At 41.8% G+C, this 15,076-nt stretch overlaps 1 protein-coding gene across 2 annotated transcripts in view; it reads left to right on the forward strand.

The window, feature by feature from the left end:
• Positions 1 to 15,076, forward strand: part of CDH11 (cadherin 11) — a 149,874-nt gene that overhangs the window by 88,784 nt on the left and 46,014 nt on the right. For both annotated transcript variants that reach the window (XM_082368906.1, XM_082368907.1), the window contains 2 exons: positions 9,360 to 9,757; positions 14,352 to 14,646. In XM_082368906.1, the coding sequence (XP_082225032.1) occupies positions 9,530 to 9,757; positions 14,352 to 14,646 (523 nt within the window). In that variant the 5' untranslated portion in view covers positions 9,360 to 9,529. The remainder of the gene's footprint in view (positions 1 to 9,359; positions 9,758 to 14,351; positions 14,647 to 15,076) is intronic.

A 15,076-nucleotide genomic window follows, 5' to 3' on the forward strand; every position in this document is an offset into this window, starting at 1 on the left:
GGAGACCTTTGTAAGGCTTGCACCGTATTGCATGTTGTATGTGTATTATATGCCATATTCATGCATCCAGGGCTTAGAGTACATATTTATGTATTCTTGTTGAAGGAACAAAACTCCTAATTTATCATCTTTATCACCTGCTGTGTCTCAGCCCATGTTAAGTACTACACGGAGTTCTCTTCATGCACCATCTTGTTTCATTTTAGAACTCCCCCGTTAAGACTGGTCCTGGTGTTCTTCACATTTTCAGTATTGCGGTGTGGAGACCTACAGAGGTTGAGTCACACACGTAGTGAGTAGTAACTCTTGAGCTGTAATCCTCTAACCCCATCTGACTCCTGAGCCCATGCTCTCAACCATTTTGTCAGAACTGCCATTTCTCATGTTGGTTTATCCTATATACCCCTGACAGCTCGGACTCCATCAATCTCCTGACCAGAGGACTTAATGGATTCCCACTGTCCATCAGGTAAAGTCCTGATGCCTAATGCTGGGTTTTAATACCTGTCACATTAGCAGGTCTTGCACTGCCTAGTCCCAGAGGGCACCATTCACATTACATCTGATGTAAGTGGGACTCCTGGAGTTGTGCATGGAGCAGCCCTGCCAGTGCAGCAGGATCCAGACCTTCTAAATGAATTTTCATCTCTCTCCATCCAGGGAAAGTTGCTGTGTCTCAGCCCAGCACAGACTCACAGCCTCCTGTAGACAGCTCCTTAACAGGAGCTATTGCCAGTCTTCTATTTTATAGAAGGAGAAACTTAGCCCCAAAGGAAGAGTGTCTTTTCTAAGGTTACACAACTGTTTAGTGGCAGAACCTTTGCTACAACACAAGTGTCTTGACTTTTGTTCTACATCTCTCCCTATTGCCCAGTATTCCTTGGAAATTTAGAGAAGAAATAGGCATTTTCTACATCTGAACAAAGGATCTCCACAGCTTTAGTACTTCACCCTTGACCAGGGGAAGAATCACCTAACTTTTCCTCTTGATTATTGTATTGATAGTTTACTAGGTTTGCTGTTTGATGATAAAAGAAAGCACTCAAGTTAGCTCATGTACAAGGGGCTTATTGTCATCCGATGTATAGGGAGGGCAGTGCAAACAACCTCATAGAAATTCAGAAACAAAATATCAGTAGGGCTGGGCCCCGTGGAGACAACAGCTGGAGGGAAGTCCTTGATTGCCAGGATCTTCATATAACAGGGCCATGTGCTCTGCCATTTACGTGGCTCAAGGACAGAGGCCATGTTTGTTTCTGTTTGGTTTCTAACTGACTTGCTCATACCTTGATTTCACTCAAACACTGGCCATAAGATGTCACTTTGTGGCTACTCCATCCCCCAGGTGCCTCATAACCTTTCTGTTTCAGCTCCCTTACTAACTGGCAAATGGTCCTGTTTTCTTTCATTCAAGTTCCCCAGTGAATCTGATTCACCCAGGTTATCATTTTGAATGAGGTTACACAGTTTGATAAAATCAGGGGTTGGTTTATGGTTTGGTTATCACTGGACTACATGTGGTTCAATCATCCATGGCTCTGGGTGAGAGTGGAAACTCCAGATGTGGGAGACTGTTAATATAGGTATTTGCTTGGAAGGGGCTGGAGTAGGCAAGTACCAGAAGGCAGGAGTGATATGTTACAAATTCATCTGCAGAGATGTGGTCACTGATTCCTCTGTGTTCTTTTACTCAGTCCTGTTTGCACTTATCACATCATACCATCATTTATCTGCTTAGACAACTGTTTCACCATTGTTTGAGTAGAGTCTACAGATTAGAGAGGCACTGCAGCCTCCAGGGTCCAACCCAGGTCTGGCACTGTGAAAAGTTACTGCTGAATGAAGGAACCAGGAAATAAAGAAAGCTTTATAGATATTCACTGCTCTGAGACAAAGAGAGATTTACATACAGGCCTTTGATACCACAAATGACGTTACATTATGTTGAGCATCTGTTTATCATTACCATTTTTGCCCTAATCTTCCCTCAGGTACTTTCACTCATGCAGAAGAAAAATAGAAAATAAGATCTCTCTCTTTCCACACATTCATATAGGGTGTGTATTCATAGCCCGAGATGATACTGATGACAATGTTATTAACTGTATGTGTTGATATATTTTATTCATCTTAATGATTAACATTTTAAAATATTACAGTGAGAAAAAGACTATCTTAAGGATTGAGTAGAGCAAAAATAATAAGTTCTTCATATCACAGACTGTGTTTAGTCATCTTATCATTTGAAGATGATTTAATTACTTGAAAAGATTAATAAATAATCAGTGAATGATTCTATATGTTTGGGGTCTGGGGACTTAAGATGGATTTCTAGAATACTCTGTGGCCACAAAAGCCTAAGAATATAAAGGCTGATTGTACATACTTAAATGAAATTCACATCTAACAAAGATTTTTTTCAATGTCAAATACAATATGGAGTTTAGACCATCCTTGGAGATGGTCTAAACCATGTCCTTGTGTTGAAGATCAGGAACATCGACTCTTAGTGTTTGGGAGCCAGGTAAAGCCATAGCATGGGTTTTGCAGTCACATAAACTTGAATTTGAATTGCAGCCTTGCCAGTGTTTCAGAGTGTATCCTTGAGTGATTTACTTAATCACTCACAACCTCAGTTTCCTTGTAGATAATATTGTGGGTGATATTTACATACAGTTGTGGTGACAATACAGTTAAATGGTGTATATCAAGCCCTGAGTATACTGCCCAATACTATAAAAATCAAGCACCTTGTCAAGGATAATTTCAACTATCATTACCTAATTTTATATAGCCCATAAGTGATGGAACTAGGATTTGGACCCAGGCCTTCCCAACACCAGGCAGGGACTGATCTTTTCAGTTCCAAAGCTGACACTCCTGTGGTTCTCTATTCCTCTAGAAGCAGAGAATGAAACTTACATGGAACAGTTTTAAACATCCCACTTGCCCTTAAAGCACGTCATGGTCGTTGATAAGGAGCCCTCTTTGCTACCTACTCTAACATTTGAATTTGGTGTCAGAGAGTGGAGTAACAGATACAATGCCTGCTTGGCAGTCTCTGCTGTGTATTCTGCACCTGAGCAGAAGTGACTGTTACCGCAAGCTTATGCTTTGCTCCAAGCGTAGAAATCGGGGAAGAAATGTGATTCAGTAGTTCTTGTAATACTTCCTCTCCCCATTCTCTGTGATTTCCACAGACATGGCATAATTCCTGTGATTTGATTTGAAACTAGAGACCAGCTCAGTGCTGAGTGATGAGATCTGAACGGGGAATAAAATATGCTTGAATTAATTTGCATAATGGAATCCGATTGGTTACAAAGCTGTGTTTGTTGCAGTGGGGACCAGAGCCCCTGAGCTCCTGACAAGAGGACACTGCACTTGCAGAATAAGGTTTTGAGTTCTGGTGGGCTTGGTAATATTCTTAATGTAATGATAACCTGTCTTTAACTGTAAATTAACTCCCTGGAAATGAAAAGAACAGGTCAGCCCGTCTGATCCTTCCAGCTCTGTGGGGGAGGAGAAAGCTAAAAAACCAAAGCCGCTTGATTTTTGCTAAGCGTTTTCGTCTTTTTTTCTCTACCCGATAACAATTTCCAGCAGGACTCCAAATATACTTAAACACCCGTATGTCATTTTCTTTAACGGAGACAAAAGCAAGCACAGTGAGTTTTATGCTCAAGGCGCAGTAGCTTATGACGGGCTATCTGCTCTCAAGATAGAGGGGCGAGACTTCCACTTAGAGCTGGTGGTTTTGCAAATTCATTTTCCTGTCATGTTATTACTCCTGTGACTTTCAACAACATTTATTTTTCCTTGCAAGCAATATGCTCCCATCATAAAATAAAGTCCTCCTATATGTTTTAGTGGAACCTCAATGCAGACATTCTGGCATACTGCTAGAAAGTGCTTAAATGGAAGGATTGTTCAAGAACTGCCTTGGGGGTCTTTATTAAAACTAATTAGAACACTGATATATTTCCTTATTTGTTACCAACGTCAAGGTCTTCTTAGGAGGGCAGTCTCCTGTTCATTTTCGTGAGTGATTCCTGCAAACTCTGTACCACTGCATACATCAACCAGATCTCTAGATTTTAGGAGCATTTCCAAATAATAATAATAATAATCTTTCTGAACACATCTTTTTTAACCTATACACATAGAAATTCTGAAACAGGGTGTTTGAAAATAAAAAGCAAAGACTTACTTTTGTGTACTAGTGCTGTTCAAGGACCTGGTTGTACTGTGTTGTTGATGAACTGCTATAATCACTTCCTGTTCCTCTTCACTTTGATCCTTGCTATAAAATGCTTTATCTTCCTCTTTCTAGTTTGGTTTAATATTTTAGTTACAGTATTACCCCCCACCACAGTGCCACCAAAACTTAAATTATTTTCATCATTAGACTATTATGATATGTCTTATGATATGTGTCCATATTTGATCTTCAGCCTTCTCTTAGAGAGGCAATATCACATGGGATTATAGGGGATAACAATGCAGGTTTTGGAACCAAGCATCCAGTGTTCATATCTCAGTTCCTCCACTTGCTGGCTCTGTAACTATGAGCAAGTTACTTAATCTTGCTATGCCTCAGACTACTTATCTGTAAAATGGGGATAACAATAATACTATTGTGCAGAGTTATTGTGAAAATTTACGACATAACTCATTGAAAGCACTTAGAAGAATGTTAGGCAGACAATAACACTGGACAAATGTTTACTGTTATTAACATTTTCATCATAGTCATATTATGAGTATATACTAGGTTCTCATACTGGTTTACTGCACATGGCATCTAGGTTACTGTTTTTATCACAGTGTCCATATCGTCTCCTTATGAATCTCAGAAACCAACAAGTGGTGATAGCTGGTATTGCTCAGTGGTTAAGGACACAGACTCTAGAAGCAAACGTCATGGGCTCAGATTCAGCGCTACGATTTATCTGAAGCATAACTTTGCACAAGTTGCTTAATCTATCCGGGCCTCAGTTTCCATCCTTTAAAATAAGAATATTCACAGTACCTATTCATAAGTTTGTTATAGAAATTAATGGATGAGTTACTATTTGTAAGGTTTTTAGAGCAATAGCTAGAAAAAGCTTTTGCTAAGTAAATTTTCATTCTGAAATTGAATTAAAAAATAATGTCTTAAAATTCGTCTGAACATACCTGAGATTAACCATTAAAATAACTTTATATAGTACATACAGCCATATAAGCACTTATAAATAATGGTTTCAAGGAATTACTTTTAAAAGCAAGTTGATTTTGCTATTCTTTCCAACAGAAGAAAATAGATAATTTCACCTTTTAAACAAAGGGTGAAATTTATTGTTTATTGGTCATGTGGAAACTCTTAAATTCATTAGTATCAAGCTAGAATTTTTCTTCTGTAAAGGAAAAAGAAAGTTGTCATCTAGTTTCAACACGTTTAGTGTCAGAAATAATTGTGCTTTACAGCAAAATGGCAGCCAGAAGAAAGAGGTGCAGAAATATCAACTTTAATTAAACCCTTTCTTTCAAATACACTTCACAGTTTATATGCAAGAAGAATTTATCACCGTGTGAATGAACACTTAATAATTGGCATGGTGTAAAATGGGCAGAGATCTTGTTGCACCATATGCTTTTTCTTTTCTATTTCTTCTTCTTGAGATTCTATGGTGGCAATATCAAGTTTGAACTTGAAGTATGGGGTTCAAGTCATACATTCAGCTTTTATTGGTGTCCTGCTTTGAGCTCAGGCATTGGCCATCTAATTGTGAATAAGATATCATCCCAACCATTAAGAGGAAACCAGTAGAGTAAGGAGATGGTGTATGAATCAGAAGTGCCCCCAAGATATCTCACCCCAACTCCAAACAAGAACATGAACCTGGAAACCACTTGTAGAAAATGTCACCCAATGGCTTCACTTTACAGGGAATGAGGCAGAGCCACTGCTCTCGGAGCTGAGGGAGGACCCACCACCAGCTAAGTGGCAGATTCTTACTCATATCTTTGGCTTTTTGACTTAAATGCAGGTATCTTGCTATGGCTTCACATTGCCTCAGTGTAGGATCCAACTCCTTCTGGTCCCTCCCTGTGCTCTTTCCATGCAGTCAGTTTGCCTTGTAAGAAACAGCATTTGATGTAGTATTGATATGCCTGAGTCTCAGGGTGAAGCTGTTAAGTGAGGACACTGCCTTCTGAATCTTTCTCTCTCTTCCACACAGCCTTTTACATATCCCAGAGTCTGTCTACAACAAACACTAAACTCCCTATTCCCTGAAAAGGGTCTTGCATAAAACATCATAAAATGGTCTTGAGGACAGTGATGGACACCTGAAATGAATGCACATCTGTGGCCTCCCCAGATAACAGTTTGCCATATTACAAAGGAGCAGAAAGACTCGGGTTGATGAAATCAAAGAGCCTCAGAAGAAAGGGGTTCTGCACCAGCAAATTAGAATGCCACCAGTTCCCTTATTTTTGAGACCTCTAAGGCCAGACGGCTGTGGTACCTCCATGTAACTCTTATTCCTCAATTCCTGTCTTAGAGAAAGCACCTCACCCCTGTCTTCTGGGCATCTCCACCTGCAAGGCAAGAGCACTTCCTTCTGCTGAGTGAGGGCTGCATGCTTGGACTGTGGTGCTCTAGAAAGAGAGGAAGAGACCCAGTGTGTGCCCAGTTCCCTCTCTGTCTTCAGCCCTGCATGTGTGTACCAAGTCTTGTCATTCCTATTGTTCAGATGAGACTGAGGAGGCTAAGAGTGCCTGACTGGCATGTCGAAGCCACCCTGATTGAAATATATAGAAGTGGTATTCCAATTCAGCTTTACCTGACCTCCAAATCTAGGTACATTCCACTCTGCCAAGATGCATTCTCTCTCTTTCCTATTCCCCTCCCCCCACATCTAACCACTTCATCCAAATCATATAGCAAAGAATTAGGTGATGGTTTTTATTCCTACAACACTCAAGAATCGCACCAATTTCACTGGTACAGCCGCTATGGAGAACAGTATGGAAGTTCCTTAAAAAACTAAAAGTAGAGTTACCATATGATCCTGCAATCCTACTCCTGGGCATATATCCCGAGAAAACCATAATTCGAAAAGATACATGCACCCCAATGTTCACTGCGGCACTATTTACAATAGCCAAGACACGGAAGCAACCTAAATGTCCATCAACAGAGGAATAAATAAAGAAGATGTGAGATATATATATAAGAACCAGAGTGCTAGAGAGAGGACTGGAGTGACTGTAGGTGAGAAACCACAAGAGGCATGGAAAGGCATTAGCAGCTCATATATATATATATATATATATATATATATATATATATATATATATAAAATGGAATACTACTCGGCTACAAAAAAGAATAAAATAATGCCGTTTGCAGCAATATGCAGCAGCATGGATGGACCTAGACATTATCATACTAAGTGAAGTAAGCCAGACAGAGAAAGAAAAACATCGTATGATATTGCTTATATGTGGAATCTACAAAAAAATGATGCAAATGAACTTATTTATAAAACAGAAATAGACCCACAGACACAGAAAACAAACTTAGAGTTAGCAAAGGGGAAATGGGGTGGGGGAGATAAATTAGGAGTTCAGGATTAACATATACACACTGCTATATATAAAATAGATAACCAGCAAGGACCTACTGTATAGCACAGGGAACGATAATCAGTATTTTGTAATAGCCTATAAGGGGAAAGAATCTGAAAAAGAATATATATATATATGTATATATAAACCTATATACACACACACACATATAACTGAATCACTTTGCCATACACCTGAAACTAACACAACATTATAAATCAACTATACCTCTCAATTAAAAAAAAAAAAAAGAATCTCACCAGTTTCATTTAGACCCACAGGTGTTGAAATGAAGTGTCATCCTCCATGCCCAGCAACTTTCTGAGAGTCCCTCCCGTTGGGGATGGGGGTGGTAGTGAGGACAGTGTGGTTCTGGGAACTAGGGGTCCGACTTGTTTCTGAGAGGTGCTCCAAGGGGAGAGGATGGCTGTCCAGAAGAAGGTGTAGGATCCTAGGATAGGAGAATGAGCTTTGGAAGTTCCTTAGGGGAGAATTAAGTTTCCAGCACCAGAAAAACAAAGTCCCGTGAAGAAGCCCAGAAACCTGAGGCAGGAGTTAAGGACCAGAGAGAAGAACCAGAGTGCTGGAGAGAGGACTGGAGTGACTGTAGGTGAGAAACCACAAGAGGCATGGAAAGGCGTTAGCACTCATCTTTACTATCGATGAGTAGCTGAGTCATGGCTGGGTGCCAGGAACAAGACCTTTGGACCAGCTGGTGGGGATGCTGTTTTATTTTGCTTTTCCTTGTTGGAGAGAGCTTATAAAGTATCCTTGGAAAGACTGTCAGGTTAAGGTAGGATCTTCAGGTTCTTGGGTGGACACTGGACCAGACAAGAGCAAATCTTGCTTACTGAATTGACACTATATTGATCCAACAATGAGAATTTGACCCATTATTTCACAGACAAATGTTTTAGTGGCCATCAGTGACCATCTTAGGGTCTGCCCCGACCTCCCATATCTAGAAGGATTCATTGCGGGCTTCCTCCTTTCTTATACCATCCAGTAAGCCAAACAGTCTTGGGACATGCTGTGCTTGTGACCAGCTCTGGGCTTTGGGGCACGCTGTTCCTTCTACCTGGACATCCCATCCATTCCCTTCTTATCACAGTAACTCATCTGATGGTTGTGCCCATCCATCCCATCCTCCAGGAAGTCCTCCTTAACGGTCCCCACTCTCTGCCATCTCCATCCTCAACCCCCATCAGTTATGTGTTCCTCTCCTGGCCGCCCATAATGCCCTAAGTTTCCCTATTACAAAAACATACCCAAGCACAGTTATGATCATAATAATAACAGATAAATATGAAGCATTTACTGTATAGTAGGCCTTGTGCTAAGAGACTTAGGGGTATTACTCGTGTATCCCTGTGTACATCTTGCAGTGAGTTCGATTCGCGAGCCCATTTCATAAATGAGCAAGCTGAGCTCAGTGTCGGCTTACCCCAAACCCAGAGCTAGAAAATGGTAAAAGTGACACTCAGACCTGGGCAGCTGGATTCCACAGCGCACACGTTTTATCCTCATATCGACCTTGAGGGGTTTCTTCGTGTATGTGTTTATCTTACCCACCGCGTGGTAAACGGCCAGAGAGCAGGGACTATTTCTCACTGGCGTCTGCAGCCTCGGTACCCGGAGCAAAGCCCTAACAGGGTCCAAAGTGTGTCAGTGTTTACAGAATGGAATTGAAATGAAGTGGGGATGGAGCCTGCGACTAGTCTGACCTTTCTATCTCCCTGCAGAGGCCGACCGGGGAAGTGGGCAGCCCTGACGTGATGTGCTCAGCGAGGAGAAACATTCCAGTCCGAGAGAGCTCGGCGTGACGCGTGGCAGGCCACCACCGGCCAGGCCGCAGCACAGTCGCTGGAAGGGGTGACAGCCGCGTTCTCCTGTGCCTACCACGTAACCAAAAATGAAGGAGAACTACTGTTTACAAGCCGCGCTGGTGTGCCTGGGCATGCTGTGCCATAGCCAGGCCTTCGCCACGGAGCGTAGGAGCCACCTGCGACCCTCGTTCCACGGGCACCACGAGAAGGGCAAGGAGGGCCAGGTGCTGCAGCGCTCCAAGAGAGGCTGGGTCTGGAACCAGTTCTTCGTGATAGAGGAGTACACCGGGCCTGACCCCGTGCTCGTGGGCAGGGTAAGGCTGCTGTCACTCCACATTTATTTCTCACTCTCCACCATCCCTGTACTAGGGTATGGTCAGAACAAAAATATAGGAGGGAAAATAATAATGGTCTGGCCATCAGTAAAAACTGCAAAATCACTGTTCATACATCCTTCTAGCCTTTTTTTTTTTTTTTTAGTTCATAGACTTATCCATGTTAAGAACACTTCAGTTTTCCACTTGATGTTATGCCCTCAAACATAATACATAATGGTTACACAGTAGTCTACTGAATAGAAATGATGATTATTTATTTAACCATTCTCCAACTGGGGGCATTTCCCCTACCACATCCAAACCCCAGCTTGGATGCCATCGTTTGTGTTCTTATGATGCTCTGGACTCTTTTCATCATAGCTTTCCTTCCTGTAGTACACGTGTCTACGTATTCATCTGTCTCCCTCACTGGACCCTGAGCTACTTTCCATCAGGAACAGCGTCATTTTTGTATCCCCAGGTCCTGTACCAAAGTCCAGCTTTGGGGACGCCTCTGTGAATATTTGACAAGATGAATGGATGTGTCATAAGAATGGGTGGAATTTTATCCACTTTGGCTTAGGGATGGCAAAACCCATTTCAGAAGGCTTGAGAGTCTTAGTGCTACTGAGAAATCCTGCATTCTCTGTGTACCCCCTCCAAAAAGTGCAAGGGTAGAGAGTTCAAAATACGTTTGAGGGAGCTCCCTGGTGGTCTAGTGGTTAGGATTCGGCACTTGCACTGAGGAGGCCCGGGTTCAATCCCTGGTCGGGGAACTGAGATCCTGCAAGCCGCACAGCACAGCCAAAATTAAAAAACAAAAACAAACAAAATATGTTTGAAAAACTGACTGTCTGGGGCTTCCCTGGTGGCACAGTGGTTGAGAATCTGCCTGCCAATGCAAGGGACTCGGGTTCGAGCCCTGGTCTGGGAGGATCCCACATGCCGTGGAGCAACTGGGCCTGTGAGCCACAACTACTGAGCCTGTGCATCTGGAGCCTGTGCTCCGCAATGAGAGGCTGCGACAGTGAGAGGCCCGCACATCGCCATGAAGAGTGGCCCCCACTCGCCACAACTAGAGAAAGCCCTCGCACAGAAACGAAGACCCAACACAGCCAAAAATAAATAAATTAATTAATTAATTAAAAAAAAAACTGACTGTCTGCTATATCAATTATGGTAAAACATACAGCCATCTTTTAGAGGACACTGACATGAACTGCGAGGAGATAGGTGTTCACACACATAAGAACATAAAGCCTGCTATGGGAAGGTACAGAGTGAGGCAAATGGTAAACTAGGGTAAAATAGTCCTTGGTCTCAAAGAGTTCAGGGACTAGTGGAAAAGAGACACTTACCTAAGCAATTAAAAAACTAAAACAAGAAGCAGAATAATGAAGAAATTCACTAGCAATTCAATCTACATGGTAAAGTTTGGGAGGGATGAAGGGCAGTTTCATGGAGACAATGGTAACAACTTGTGACCTGAAGGATGAGTAAGAGTTATCCTGTGAAGGGGGAAAGGGACAAGAGCAGATTTGTGGGATGCTCATTTCTGAGCCTCATAGATTCCAATGAAGTTATCTTAGTTGCTGCTTAACTTGAGAAGAGCATTCCATATTCATGGAAGTGACATCTTTGGAGGAGGTTCATATTAGCGTCTCAATACTATTGTTAAGGGATGGAAAAGTGCCTTTTTGAAGAGATGTACTAGAGCAATTTCATCATTTATATCCAAAATGGAAAGATTACACCCAAAGTAGAAGTATCCTTGAGAAATGGAGCACAGGGAAACAACTGGCACATAGAATTCCTTCCATCCCAGAGAGGAAGAAGAGACTTGAGCCAGAGCAGGAGCTGTGTGGCTTGAACAACGTGGAGAGCTGTGCGTGAACTGTTCTTAGAAAATAGAACATCTGCCACGGGGACTTTCTCAGTGGGGAGCAGGGTGTGTATTAGGGTGGGGAGTGCAGAAGAGACAGGACCTAGAGGGCCGTTTCAGCATCTCTGTGGAGCAAGCAGGTGTCATGCCTCCTAAAAGGCAGCAGATGGAAGAGGATGGAAAATCTAGACACACGAAAATGAGCCTGATGTCGGATTGGATGGGGGTAAAAAGAAATAAAGTGGTCGGATACTATGGAACTTCCTTTTGAGACAATGCTGATCTGTAGTTCCCCATGAATAGGAGGACTAGACTAGATGACTTGTTCCCTAAGAACCTTTGATTTGATGACATCCAAGTTTGAGTGATTTAAGATGCTCTCAAAAAGTGGAATTTGGCAAACCATGGACTTCTGGATTTCCTGCAGGAAGCACAGTCTGCATCATGCTGTGCTCTGCAGAGGGGATGCCATCAGTCTTGGGAGTTAGGAACTGGCTGTGTCTACCTCAGCAACTGATCCCTTGATAGCATTGAATGTTTGCCAAACTGCTTTTTGTGCTGAAACTAATAAATATCATTGTTGGTTGTATGGATCATCTTTGTTGGAGAGGGAAAAAAAGGAATTTATATCCAACTTAGAACTCTGAAAACAAGATAAAAATAATGAGCAGTATATTTAAATTTTTTTCAGTTATTTGGTTGATCATGAAATTTGTTTAATTCCCAAGAGTCTTGCCGAATTCATATGTAATATATGAAGGTCCCTAGAAACATTCCTTGTCTAAACACTCCCATTAAAGTAAGTGTTGCATTGATTTCCTTGTTGCGCATTCACGTGGCTGAGCCCCTGACTTTTGCCAGGTCTGAGGCAGGGAAAACAAATGAACATAAACTATTATTGGGGGTTAGGTGGGGAGCCAGAGGAATGGGGGCAGGGATCCTGCCCTCACTGTGGAAACTTGTATGAAGACTGGGGCAATTTGGGTCATCCTTTTTAGCTGCATATATTCAAATCGCTTTGTATATTACTCGCAAACTGCCTTATTCATAAGAAATGTGTAGTCATAATTTCATGACAGCACATAGCTTGTTATGAGTAACAAGTTCTGAAGGAAAGTATGCTTTTTTTCTTTTCCTGAGAAGCACTATAGACTAAAATCAACATGTAATTTGTACCTACAGGTATCCCCCTGAGCTGAAATATTTGGTGTTTCACTGAGGCACTGTAAATCAGTTAGATATTTTGGGGGAAATTGAAACAATACAAAAAATTTTTAAAAGCAATGTGTTCAATCCTGCTTTGTGATTCTGGACAAGCTTTCTAGGTTTTGGTTTCATAATAATAATAATTAAAATCGCATTAATAATATTAAAACAGAATTATAATAATAAATAATAAGATAATAATTATAAGTAGTAAGCATTATTATATTTCAATGTCATTTGAATAAAGCTTTTTAGTTTATACTAGGTTTTCTTATGTAGTAGGTAGAACCAAGGCCTTTTTATCCACTTGGCTACTCTTGAAGCCTATAAGAATGGTGAAAGTAATGCTTATCTTTTCCCACAAAGGGTAAAATGAGGGCAGAGGAACTCATCAAGATGATAGCTGCAGAAATTGAGGTTGGACAACAAGGTACAATAAAGAGTTTATTGCTACAGGAAAATTGGATGTGGTCTTTGGGGGGGAGTTCCATGTTACAAAACACAGAGCAGAGTCAAGGCAGAAGGCACAGGTGGGTAGTTAGGAGACCTGGATGACCTCCTGGCCCTGCCAACTGTGGATTTAGGCAAGTTCCATCATTTCTCTGGGCTTTGTCAACAGAGGGGAAATTCCCAAGGATATACAGTCTTTCTATGTCTAAGAGCTGCATCACCCCACCCCACCCACCCCATGCTTATGATGGGAATGGGGGCTTGTGCAGGCAGCTTCCATCCTCAGCTCCTCATACTTCCTGCGCCACACAACAGGTCTTCCAGAAAGTCTGATCAATGGATTGTTTGAGGTAACAAAAGCCTGGTGTCCTTTGGAATCTTAGTGTCCTTTGGAAGAGGACTGAAATTATAATAACATCCATACAATTGATGAGGTCGATTTATATGTACCAGTGTGGAAGGGTCCTCTGAATTTATTGTGGTAGGAAAGCAGAGGTGAAGAGTGGTATGTGCACTATGCACTTTATTGTGTAAAAATAAACCAAAGCACGTGTATCTGTATAGATATTCTTGCATATGCATAGAATATGTCTTAGAGGATTCACAAGAAACTGGTCATAAGAGCTGTCTCTGAGCAGGGAAAAAGAAGGAATGGGAATCAGAACTTATAAGATTTACTTATTGCACAAATGTGTGTTTTTTATTTTCTATAGTATGTGCATATTTCTTTCAAAATAACTGAACTAATGTATATTATATATACTTTGTATGTGTGCATATGTAATGGGAGAGGGGGAGGGAGAGCATGAATCTTAAAATTTAAAAATGTTTGGACCCTGGCTTCACTGCTCCCCAGCTGTGTGACCTTGGCCAAGACAATTATCTTCTCTAAGATTACATTTCTTCATTTGTAAAATGGGGTGAGAACATCTCCCTCTCAGTGTGTGTGTGTGTGTGTGTGTGTAAACAGTGTATTGTCTCAACAGCATGTGTGTCTCTACCTCCCCAGTGCATCCGTCCTGGAATTACAAATCTTGATTTCTCTTTTCCTAGCTTCATTCCGATATTGACTCTGGTGATGGGAACATTAAATACATTCTCTCAGGTGAAGGAGCCGGAACCATTTTTGTGATTGATGACAAATCAGGGAACATTCATGCTACCAAGACATTGGACCGAGAGGAGAGAGCCCAGTACACGCTGATGGCTCAGGCGGTGGACAGGGACACCAACCGGCCCCTGGAGCCGCCATCAGAATTCATCGTCAAGGTCCAGGACATTAATGACAACCCTCCCGAGTTCTTACACGAGACCTATCACGCCAACGTGCCCGAGAGGTCCAACGTGGGTACGTAAGGGCAGGGGAGGGCGGACCCACTCCACCTGCAGGCCTGGTGTCTCTGTGGGTGGGCAGGCTGGTGCCTAGTCTCCCAAGTCGGGAAGTAGAAAGTATGCTGTATCTTCTATGGCAGAATAACAAACAAAAAAATTTCATATACGTAGCTGAAGTTTCAAATATTTTAAATTGCCCTGAGGTTTTAAACTCTAAGCTTACAAAATATGAGGAGGTGTGGAAGAGTAGGAAAAACGTAATCAAATCCATGTCATCCTGGCCCTGGTGCTTATTAGCCTTGTGACTGGGAATCAGTTGCATCTGTTCTCTTAGCCTGAGTTTCTCCTCTGTAAAATGGGGATAAAAGTTTCTAGTCATGCAGGATTAGAAATAATATACATCTGGTCGCTAGTGCTAGTTGGTGTTCAATAAGTAATGGCAATAT

This window comes from Balaenoptera borealis (genome assembly GCF_965194805.1).
Source record: "Balaenoptera borealis genome assembly, chromosome: 19".
Taxonomy (NCBI): Eukaryota; Metazoa; Chordata; class Mammalia; order Artiodactyla; family Balaenopteridae; genus Balaenoptera; species Balaenoptera borealis.